At 48.0% G+C, this 12159-nt stretch overlaps 1 protein-coding gene across 1 annotated transcript in view; it reads left to right on the top strand.

Moving 5' to 3' along the window:
- Positions 1 to 1470: 1470 nt before the first annotated feature.
- The window catches only part of Snx8 (sorting nexin 8), a 58555-nt gene continuing 47866 nt past the window's right edge, over positions 1471 to 12159 (top strand). The window contains exon 1 of the mRNA XM_087903340.1: positions 1471 to 1587. Coding sequence (XP_087759466.1) covers positions 1494 to 1587 — 94 coding nt within the window. The 5' untranslated portion in view covers positions 1471 to 1493. The remainder of the gene's footprint in view (positions 1588 to 12159) is intronic.

The raw sequence follows: 12159 nt of genomic DNA on the forward strand, positions 1-12159 counted from the left end.
TATTTTTTATTTTATTTTTTTATGAGACAGGGTCTTTCTACATAAGCCTGGTTGCCCTTGAATTCACTATGTAGACCAGCCTGGTCTTGAATCCACATCGATCCACTTGCCTCTGCCTCCCAAGCCTGGTATTAAAGGCTGGTGTTGCCACACAGGCATTCTCCTCTTTGCTTTTAGTTCTGGAGGGAGACCATTTCACATACTCTTGATGCATCCCTGGAGTTCCCAACTCAATCCTTATCTCTCCAGTCCCAGGTCAGACACTACTCCTGTGGGCTCCACTCCCACATCCTTGCTCCCTTCCTACAGTCAGGAGGGCCGGGCCTCGTGGCACATAGTTCAAACCAGCTACTTGGGAGGCTGAGGCAGGAGGATGGAGAGTTCAAGGTCTGCCTTAGCTATAGTGTGAGTTTAGGAATAACCTGGGAACTAAACCTTTAGTCAAAATATATGAAGCCCAGCATCCTGGTACATAACTTCAACCCTAGCACTCAGAAGGCAGAGGTAGAGGTAGGCAGATCTCTTTGAATTTGAGGCTAGCCTACTCTACATAGAGTTTGTTTGTCTCAAACAAAACAAAACAAAACAAAACACCCAAAAGCCATATATAAATGAATAATCCTCTCCTTGCCTCGTCTTTCCTCTTTTGGCTCTTCTTTCCTTTCCTGCCTCTTGCTCTTCTCTTAGCCCTCTTGTTCTTCTCTTGTCTCCCTCCTCCTTCTTCTGTTTGTCTGCCTGTCTCTCATGTCTCTACTCCAACATGGCCTTTCCCTCTCCCCTTTACCTAACAAACTTCTTGCACTAAAACAAATAAACAAACAAATAAAAAATAATAAAGGGTTGGGTGTTATAGCTTAGCCGTATAGGGCTGGTTCAGTATGCAAGGAGCCCTGTGGGTTCAATCCCCAGTAGAAAGTGAGAATGGCCTGGTTATCTGCAAACAGTTCCAGAATATTGCTCCTCATCAGTAATCTTCAAAGAGACCTATTATAGTCAGGGCACCTGTTCTCTAGCCAGTTTATCCGCTCCAGACCCTAGAAGGTAATAGAGCACTTTTCTGTCCCTAGCAGCCATCACAGAGCCTGCCATTGGACCTGGGTGTCTGAGCGAGTGAGCGGGTTAGCATTTGGTGAGGGGACGAGCAAATGCAAGAAAGAGTGGCAGCGTGGGTGAGTCAGTGAATGGGAAAGAGAAACAGTGACGGCCGCCGGCTGAGAGCGGCGAGGTGGGTGCGCGCCCGTGGGCCGCGGCGCTGGGCCGGGTAGACGGTGCACGCACCACCAACCAGCCTTGGACCCTAGCTGCCCAACGCAGTCCAGACCGAGGCCACGTGGTTTGGGCGTGGCCCGTGGACAGGGGCGTGGCCTTAACGCAGAGGGCTCGCGGAGGGGCGTGGCGAGGTTTGGATGGGCGTGGCTGCGCCGGACAAGAGCTGGCGTGGGCGGGGCTGGCCAGCGGGCGCGGGAGGAAGTCACGTGGGCGCACGGGCTCACATGACTGGCCGTGCGATGGACCCGCTGCCCTCGGCGGCAGTCGCTGCGGCAGCTGAGGCGGAGGCTGACGAGGAGGCGGATCCGCCAGCGACAGGTAAGGCACGCGGCGGAGTGGAAAGCCCGGCACCTCTCTGTCGGGGACCACCTGTCTGCGAGACACCTCGCCTGACCTGGCTTGGGGGTGGGGGACATCCTGGGGCTAGCATCTTCCCGCTGCTTCCAGGGACGCTGCTCTCCAGCTCTCGGTTAGCGCGCGGTCGTGTGGAGTTGCACCTGGATCTTCTCTGATCCCACCTTGCAAACGCTCGTCTAGAGAGTGGTTTATGTTATGTGACCATGCCCAGGGAAAGGGATGTATCTTTGGTATAGACTGTTTTCCTGGGGTCCCCGGCTTTGTGGGCTGTGGGGACGCATCCATGTGGCCAGTAGCGCAAGGTTGGAAGTAGGCCTGATGTGTTTCAGCCAGGTCTGGCCAGGTGTCACACTGAGCATGGCCAGCTAGGGCATTGGTGGAAAGACAGGTTCTTCTCTAGGGGCGAAAGGTTTAGGGTAGTAGCTTTTAACTCCAGGGGAGAGAGAACATGAATGAACGCATTTGGTGGATGGAGAGTGTCTAGGTGGAACTCAGTAGAAGTTGGTCTACGGTCTTTGGATCTTGTTGGGTAAAACATCGAATTCTTTTTTTTTTCTTTTTCTTTTTTTTTTTTAATCCGAGACTGGGTTTTGATTTTGGCTGTTCTGGAACTCGCTTCCTCCTCTCTGCCTCTGGAATGCTGGGATTAAATGCATGGGCCGAAAACATTGTATTCTTGAGGTTGTATGTTGAAGGGCACACTATGTGTGTATACCAGGGCGCCTTGAGAATGGGAGACTGTTTGATCTAGGGCCTACCTCTGCCTATAAAAAAATGTTACTTATTTTTATTATTGTTAACTGTGCCTGTGAGTGGGGACACTGGTACCCTTGGAGGACCCAAAGTTACACATTCTTGTGAGCTACCCAGCATGACGTCTGGGACCCACAGGCCAGTCCTCTGCAGGAGCAGTGTGTGCTGTTAACCTCTGAGCCCCCGCCTGACTCTTGAAGCAGTTGCTCGTGTCTTTCAACAATTTTGATGGATCAGAGATCTCTTCGCAAATTTGGGATCTTCTGTATTGATTCATGCAGAACTCGGCTAATGGCTGACATTAGGAATCATTTTGCCTGGAATTTTTTTTTTTTTTTTTTAGTTTTCGAGACAGGGTTTCTCTGTGTAATAAATAGCCCTAGTTGTCCTGGAACTCACTCTGTAGACCAGGCTGGCCTTGAACTCACAGAGATCTGGCTGCCTCTGCCTCCTGAGTGCTGGGGTTAAAGGCATGCGCCACCACTGCCTGGTTTTGCATGAATTTTGATAGATAGTTTAACTCCTTTGGGCAGTGGTGTGACTTGTACATTAGCCATAATTAACCATGTAGCCCTTCACACTATACCGACCATCCTGGCAGCCGTGTAAGTTGAGAAATGGGTTTTTAATTCTGGTGGAACCTAGCCTGTCATTGCTTCCTATGTGAAACTTGACACCAATCTGGTTAAGTGGTGAAGAAAAATCTTCCTTATCTTCTGGGAGAAACTTACTTGAAGTGTCTTGGAGACTTTGGTTAAGTGGGCTTAAATCAGAACACCTTCGAGAATAACTCTTTAGAAAATTTATTATTGTGTGTATGCCATGTATGTGGACATTATGGCATGGCACGGGTATGCCAGCCAGAGGACAATTTTGGAGACAGTTCTCCCCACTTTTACTTGGGTTCTGGGAACTGGACTTAGGTGGGGCTTGTGTGGTAAATGCCCTTAGCCACTGAGCCCTCTGACCTGGTCCTGAGGATGGATTTGACTTCAGAGGCAGTAAGCTGAGTTGATTTTGACTTCACTCCTCCAGCCTCATCCTCTTTGTCATTTGCCTACGAGCACACACCTTCATAGTTGGCTGGCTTTTGATACCTCAAAGGAATAAGTAGTGTGACTTTTGGGCACATAGCAGATTTCCTCTTCTTCTGTCTCCACTTGAGAGCTGCCGGTACTGCTCATGCAGGGACTGTGATAGTTTCATGTTTGTGGTGGTTTGGAATTGCTGGGGGCAAAACATGTCCATTATAGTTTCCAGCACCTCGCCCATTATTGTTTATTTGAAGGGTAAACTGTGCACATCCTGTGGGAGATTGTCCTTCCTAAGAACTGAGTTTACAAGTTGGGTAGTGGTGGCATATGCTGGGGAGGGGGGCAGAGGCAGGGGGATTTCTGTGAGTTTGAGGCCAGCCTGGTCTATAAAGTGAGTTCCAGGACAGCTAGGGCTGTTAAACAAAGAAACTCTGTCTCACAAAACAAAATAAAAGAACTGAATTTACTGTGTTGACCGGGCTGGTCTTGAACTCACAGAGGTCTTCCAGCCTCTGCCTCCTGATTGCTGGGATTAAAGACATGGGCCACCACATCCATCCTTGTTTAATTTTTAGACAGGGTCAACTGTGTAGCTCAGACGGGCCTCAAATCCATCGTCTTCTTGCACTCCTGCCTTGTCTCCTGAATGCTGAGATTGTGGCTATAAGCCACCACACACCAGAAGTCGTTGGTCCAAAGCAAGTTTCTCTGACTTTCATAGCCTCCAGAGACTGTAAGGGAGTGTTCATCTGCCCACCTTCTCAGTTGATAAAAGTGGCCACATCCCTAGGCTGATGGTTTCCTTTTCCCAGACCTGAGCCAGATCTCTCTCATGTTGCCTTGTCTGGCTCTCTTTTTGTTCCTTTCCACTTTTGAGGACCCCTGTGAATGGGAGGCCCACCCAGAAAATCAGGATTCATCATCTCCTTATGTTCACATCAGCTGATGAACAACCTCGAATTTCACTGAAATCCTAATTCCCTTTTTGCTGAGTGAAAGTAACAAAGTCCCAGGTTCTGGGTTTAGGACGTAGACATCTTGGGGTCTTATATCCTGCCCATCACCAGAAGATATCCTAGGAGTGGAATTGCTAGATCCTAGGGCTTGTACAGTTGTTTTTGATTGATGGAGGGCTGCAGCGGTGACTCAGCCAGCAAAGGGACTGACTGACTGTCAAGCCTGGATGGCCTATGTTTGATTCCCATATGGGGTGGATGGGGAAATTAAGGCTGTTTTATTTATTTGGGCAGTGGTGGTTCACACCTTTAATCCCAGAACCCGGGAGGCAGAGGCAGTGGAATCTGAGGCCAGCTTGAGTCTACTTAGCAAGCTCCAGGCCAGCCAAGGCTACATTGTAAGACCCTGTCTCACTCTTCCCAACAAATAAGAATATGAATATACATTTAAAAAGTAGGAGCTGGTTGGTGGTGGCGGTGCATGCCTTTAATTAATCCCAGATTTTGGGAGGCAGAAACAGGCGGATCTCTGAGAGTTCAGTTCAAAGCCAGCCTGGTCTATAGAGTGAGTTCCAGGACAGCCAAGGTTAAACGGAGAAGGCCTGTCTTGAAAAGCCAACAACAAAAAAGTGGGGGCTGGAGAGGACCCGGGTTTGATCACCAGCACCTACATGGTTCCTCGCAATTGTCTGTAACTCTAGTGCCAAGAACACTCTTCTGGTATATGTATGTGGTACATAGATATATGGGTAAAATACCCATACATTTAAAAGTTAGAGAAATGGCTCAGCAGCTAAGAGCACTTGCTGCTCTTCCAGGGGATCCCTGGTTTGGTTCCCAGTACCCATATGGCAACTTAACAGTCTGTAACTCCAGTTTTAGGAGACCCAGTACCCTATTTTGGCTCCACACACATGCACATTTTGCACATACGTATGTACGTGCAGGTAAAACATGCAAACACATAAAATTAAAAACAGAAGGGGCTGGAGAAATGGCTCAGCGGTTAAGAGCACTGACTGCTCTTCCAGAGGACCCAGGTTCAATTCCAGCACCCACATGGCAGCTCACAACTGTCTGAAAATCCAGTTCCAGGGGACCTGACACCTTCACACCAATGCACATAAAATAAAAGATAAATAAATCATAAAATTTTAAAAAAATTAAAAACAGAAAGAAAGAAAAAAAAAGAAAAATTAAAAAAAAAAAGAAAGAAAGGAAAACCTAGTAGGGCTGGGGATGTGGCTCAGTGGATGAGCACTTGCATAGTATGCACAAGGACTTGATTCCATCCTCAGCAATGTGGAACTAATAATCAGAATCACTGAGGCTATTTGGTCTGTGTTGATGCAGCCTGGGATCTCATTTCAGGACTGCTGGCCGGTGTGGTATGCCTGTTTCATCGTATGATCTCAGAGTGTGAGTGTGTGAGAAGAGAGAGAGCATATATGTACAAACAAACGGTGCACATTGCTGCTGTGTGTCTAGGCCCTGCTTCATGCAGTCCTTGCGACTTTAGTCCAGGAGATCCAGGGGAGTCTGGTCTCCATTGTGTTAGCACCACTCCTTTGGATGGCATTCCATACATTCCAGCCAGCAGCTATCCTCCTGTTCTCTGTGGTCAGGTCCCCTGGCCTTGGCTGTTTGCCGCCCTGCCTGGGCTCACACTCCCTGGCCCTCAGTTCCTTGCTTCTGGGTATTTGCACTTGTCACAGTTCACTGAACTGTCACCTCGGATGTGTGTAGTTGAGGGTGGTTAAATCACCCCTGAAATGGCTGCTCACAGTAAGAGCATCCATCTTCCTGTTTTACACACCGATCGGAGGACTTGAAGTGGGTAGAAGCTTATTTTTCGTCACGTCTCAGCACCCAGAACGACACCTGATATACAGGAGGGGCCTAGATGTTTGAAGCAGACTGCATATTATCATATGTCTATTAAAAGACAGCACTATGTGTTAGTTTGATAATTTATGTTTTAAAAATCTTTTTAAGTTTATTTAACTTTATGTGTGTATTTTTCTGCACTAATATCTGTATACTGCATGCTTGTCTGGTGCCTGAGGAGGTCAGAAGAGGGCATTGGATTCCCTGGAAGTGGAGTTACAGGTGGTTGTAAGCTACCTTGTGGGTGCCGGGAACTGAACCTGGGTCCTCTGGAACAGCAACTGTTCTTTAACTATTGAGCCATCTCTCCAGCCCTGTTTTTTTTTTTTTTTGTAAATTACTATCAATTGTTTTAATTAGCGTACAGAATAATGGAGTTCCTAGTAACATTTCTTTAAGTATTTATCATTGTACTTTGCTCAGTTTTACCCCTTCTGCTACCCTCTCGCCTCTCCCCCAATTCATCTTTGTTCTCTCTTGGCTAGAGATGTAGCTCAGTTGGTAGAGTGCTTGCATGAAGCCCTGGGTCCAGTTCCCAGTACCAGCTTGTTTTCTTACTTGGTGCTGGGTGGGCTTCAAACTCAAGTTCTCATATGGCATGGCACAGCTTTCCCAGCTGAGCCATCTTCCCATTCCCTCTCTTTGCTTTTTCTTTTGAGACAGGGTCTCTTTACTTTGCCCAGGCTGGTGTGAAACTCAGCTTGGTGTAGCTAGTTGCAAACTTGCAGGCCTCCTCCTGCCTCAGCTTCCCAAGTAGCTGGGATGGCAGGCTTGCACCCCCACCCCCACCCAGCTCAGCTGGTACTGTTTGTGTCCACGGGTTGTGGAAGGAATAAACTGGGTGTAATGGTGCACACTTGTAATTCCAGTATTGAAGAGGTGGAAGCAGGAGGATCATAAGTTCAAGGCTAGTCTTCATTTAGTTAGAAGCAAAGCCTAGACTATATGAGACCATGCTTTAGCACACACACACACACACACACACACACACACACACACACACACACACACTCATACACCCTGCAAGGTAAAATGTCAATCTGAAGAAAGAGGAACTAACTAGGTCTCTATTATGTAGAACAAACTTTGTCAGAATTTGTGGTTAGCAAGAAAGTGATGTATTCCGAGCAGGGGAATTCTGTTTTCGTGTTATTTTTTTTTTGTTTCCTGAGAAAAATGAAGCACAAACAGACATGTTTTGCTGTGCTGTGTGCCAGGGTGATGGACAGAGCCCACAGGAAAGGTGGTGTGGGCTGTGAGTGAGATTAGACCTGAGACGCTGTGTGGCCTTCTGACACCAGACTTTCCAGTTCTCTTTACAGAATCACACTGAATTAGAACTGGAATTAAGGCAGGTGTGGTTCTGGGAGTGTGTTTGGAGGCAAATGATGGTCTTAGCTCTTGGAGAATCACACCCAGACTTGTTAGTGGTTTTATTTTGATTTTAGACTGATCTCATGTAGCCTCAACTGATCTCAGCCTTGTTTTGTAGCCAAGGTTGGTCTTGTACTGTGGATCCTCTTACATCTACCTCCCAAATGCTGGGGTTATAGGCATGCACCATCATATCTGGTGTTGTAGTGCTGGGCATGGAACCCAAGGCCTCATACATGCTAGGTGAGTGGCACTCCACCAGCGGAGCCCCTGCCCTGTCCTGGAGACTGAACACACCATGTCATGCATGCTAGGCAAGGGTACTAATTCTGAGTGACCTGTGAACCGCCTCTTTGTATTTTGTTCTTTGAGTGTGTCTGTGTGTGTATATACATTTGAATGTTTATGTGTATGCCCATGCAAAGGTGTGGGTGCACATGCCTGGAAGTCAGTGTTTTGGGTGTCTTTGTGGGTTTTTCCCTTTTTTGTTTGTCCTAGGCAGGTCCCACTTTGTAACCTTGGCTGGCCTGGAACTTAGTATGTAGACAAGGCTGACCTCAGATTCATAGAGGTCCACCTGCTTCTTCTCCTGGAATTAAAGGTGCCCCTCTCTACCTTACTTTTTGAGATGGTCTGTCACCGAACCTGGAGCAGGGTGAGTCAGCTGGGCTGGTAGCTATCTGCTAGCTCCAGGGATCCTCTTGTCTCCACCTTTCTGGTACTGGAATTGTAGGCACGCACGGCTCCACCCAGCTTGTTTTCTTACTTGGTGCTGGGTGGGCTTCAAACTCAAGTTCTCATATGGCATGGCACAGCTTTCCCAGCTGAGCCATCTTCCCATTCCCTCTCTTTGCTTTTTCTTTTGAGACAGGGTCTCTTTACTTTACCCAGGCTGGTGTGAAGCTCAGCTTGGTGTAGCTAGTTGCAAACTTGCAGGCCTCCTCCTGCCTCAGCTTCCCAAGTAGCTGGGATGGCAGGCTTGCACCCCCACCCCCACCCAGCTCAGCTGGTACTGTTTGTGTCCACGGGTTGTGGAAGGAATTTTGCTGCTTCTACAGTGTGGGCTTTCGTAGGGGTCATTTAGCTCCTAGGAGTGTTTCCGAGTAGCTTTGTAAGGTTTGCTAACTGAGGAAGCTGCATAGGGACCAGAGAAAGTTGTTGTCTGGTGGGTTCTCTGAAGATATACAATTAAGGTTTTTTTTTTTTTTTTAAATTTACTTATTTTTTTATTTTTATTTTTTTGAGACAAAGTCTCATGTAGTTCAGGTTGGCCTCAAAACTCACTGTGTAGCTGAGGATAGCATTAAATTCCTGGTCCTTTTGTTTCTACTTCCAGGAGCCTGGCTCCTGGTTTATATGGTGTTAGACACAGGAGCCAGGACATCCTGCGTGCTAGGCAAACTCTCTACCATCCAGCCTCCTCCCCATCCCTACAATTATGTCATTACCGACAATCTTCCAAGCCTGGTTTGTGCCTGGGAAGTGTTGACTGCTGGAGTCCTAGGGATGAGTTGTAATCAGAACCCAGTAACACTTAATGCTGTATGGGAATTGCCGCTTTGAGGAGATGTTGCATAAGCGCAGAGAACCGCCAGCACAGACATTTTCCAGAGACTCCAGTCTCTCAGTGCTTAGCTTGGCTGCAGCATCCTCCCGCAGTTTCTTGCTTCCGGTGCAGCTTATGAAGTTGTCCTCACTGTGTCCAGGATATATACTTTCACAGTCTCTTTCTTTCTGCTGATATTTTGCTGTACTGCTAAGTAGGTTTTAAAATTTTTATCTTTTTTTTTTTTTTTTCCAAGACAGGGTTGCTGGCCTCGAACTCACAGAGGTCCATCTGCCTCTGCCTCCCAAGTTCTGGGATTAAAGACGTGCACCACAACTGCTCAGCTATCTTTATTTTTTATTTGGTAGAGATAGGGGTTTATGTAGCCCAGACTGGCCTTGAAACCACTGTGCAGCCAGGATGATTTGATCTTCTGATCCTCCTGCCTCCACTTCCCAAGCACCACCATGGTTGGATTTTGTGTTGCTGGAACCAAGCGTGTGCTATATCAACCGAGTTCCAACCTGAACTCAACTGTCAAGTCGTTTTTGAAATGTTCCATTCAGTGGCATAGTGTTGGTAGCCCAGAATGGAGTACCATGTTACTCTAAAGTGCGTGGTGGCTCACACCCTTAATCCCAACACTAGAGAGGCAGAGGCAGGGGATCTGTGGGATGGGAGAGCTGGGCTCCTCAGTCTGGAACTGGATGGGAGTTGAGGACTGCAGAGCAGAGACAGAAGAGAGGGCAAGGCTGGGGTGCTGTCTTAGCCCCCTTTCCATTGCTAGGACAAAACACCCATGACTGTGGCAATTTACAAAAAGAACATTTAATTGTGCTTGTTGTTTCCAGAGGGTTAGAGTTCATGATGACAAAGCAGAGATAAGGTATGGGAGCAGGAATAGCTGAGAGCTCACATCTTTTTGTTTGTTTGCTTGTTTCAAGACAGGGTTTCTCTGTAGAACAGTCCTAGCTGTCCTAGAACTAACTCTTGTAGACCAGGCTGGCCTTGAACTCACAGAGATCCACCTGCTTCTGCCTCCTGAATGCTGCTATTAAAGGTGTGCATCACTACCACCAACTGAGAGTTCACATCTTGATCCACAAGTAGGAGGCAAGGATACACACACACACACATACACTGACACGGACACACAGATAAACAGACACATGGACACAACGCACACAGAGAATAGTGCAGTCTTTTGAAACCTCAAAGCATCCTCCTGCCCTGTGACACTCCTCCTCTAACAAAGCCACACCTCTTGATCCTTCCCAAATAGTTCCGCCAGCTGGGACCATCAGACATAAGAGCCTATGGGAACCATTCTCATTCTAACCACCACAGGTCCCATGCACTGTTTGGGTTTACTATACTGCTCTGGGGAGCCAGGGAAGAGGGTTTTTGAGTGCTCAGGAGTGTGAATGGCTTTCTTAGGGCTGCACGTGCTCCTGGTGGGTCTCTGTGCTTCCCCTGTTGGACAGTTCAAGCCTCACTGCAGTCACTTGCAGCTGAGGAAATGGCAGTGTAGGATGATCCGTGGTGAAGTGGAGTCACAGCAGGTGCCTTGCTCTATTAAGGGGGTGGGTACTCCCTTTCCTGACTGCCATGGACGTGGACTGGTGTCCTGTACCCTACTTTTGTGACTTCCTTAATCTGCCTTGAACTCACTGACTAGTGTCTCATGGAGTGACTTGGGATCTCCCCTCACCTGCCTTCCTAATGGGGGATGGTGGCTAGGACTGTCATTCCATATACTGCCTAAACCCAGGTGTGATGCATCCTGCTCCTCAGAGCAGAATGCTGTTCTCAACATGATGAATGACCACATCGAAAGAGCACCCAATGGAGTGGGTGCTAGTCTAGGCCTCCAGCTTAGGCCAGCAGTGCGTCTGGCCAGCAGACACAGGGCATGGAGGCGGGTGCTCAGCAGGACCTCGTATGATTCTTTGGCTGGCTGCCTCTCCAGAGCAAGCCACCACTTCCTGAATTCTGGGAGGCATTGACCAAGTTCCCCACAATGAATTACGTTCTCCACTGTCCCTGGCTTAGCTCTGGTTAGCTTATCTTGGAGTTTCAGGGTATCTGAGTGTCAGATGACAGCTACCTTGGTATGGAAAATCAAGTCTCCACACTTGGTGTCAATGTGAGTGGGTGTTGGGGAAGATCTGACTCAGTAGTTCCCTTTCTGTAACATATTCCCAGTTCCTAATTTGTTGTGTGGATTTCTAGTGCCTCCCTATTCTGGTTAACTGTTTTCTTAGGCTGTCTGCGCCTCTGGCAGTGGAAGGCAGGGGCCCTAGCCTTAGCTTTCATGTTTCTACCACAGATCAATAAGGCTTCTGTAAATGGATTTGGTCTTGTGGTGGTTGGCTAATGACATTCCCAGTGCCTGCTGGGCATTCTCTGGGAGCACCTAGCTTGCTTCTTTTTTTTTTTTTCCCCCTTTTGAGATAGGGACTTATGTAGCCCAGACTGGCTTTGAATTTACTGTGTAGTCAAGGGTCACCTTGGATTCCTGACCCATCCTCCTGCTTCCACCTGAAAATACAGATAGGTACCGCTAATCCTGGTTTGTGCAGTGCTGGGGATGGTACCCGGAATGCCAGGCAAACCCTCTACCACCAGACCACAAAACCAGCACTTCCCTTCATGCCTTCCCTGTTCCTTTCTGAGACAGGCTGTCACTGTAGCCCAGGCTGGCTTTGAACTCTGGATCTCCTGTCTCAGCCTCCACGTGCTGGGATTATAGGTTTGTGCCACCAAGTGGTGGCTCAGGTGGCCTTCCTGCATAGCCTTTAGTAGGACGTGTTTGGTTACGAGATGTTTTAGAATGTTTTCACTTTTGTGTCAGAGAACCTGAGTGACTTTCAGAGTTCATCAACCAGACCTAGGAGGAGGGTTAAAAAAGCAGCAAGCAAGCAAGCCAGGTAGTGGTGGCATATGCCTTTGATTCCAGCACTCAGGAAGCAGAGGCAGGCGG

This window comes from Myodes glareolus, chromosome 2, assembly GCF_982192425.1.
Source record: "Myodes glareolus chromosome 2, mMyoGla1.1, whole genome shotgun sequence".
In the NCBI taxonomy this organism is placed as follows: domain Eukaryota; kingdom Metazoa; phylum Chordata; class Mammalia; order Rodentia; family Cricetidae; genus Myodes; species Myodes glareolus.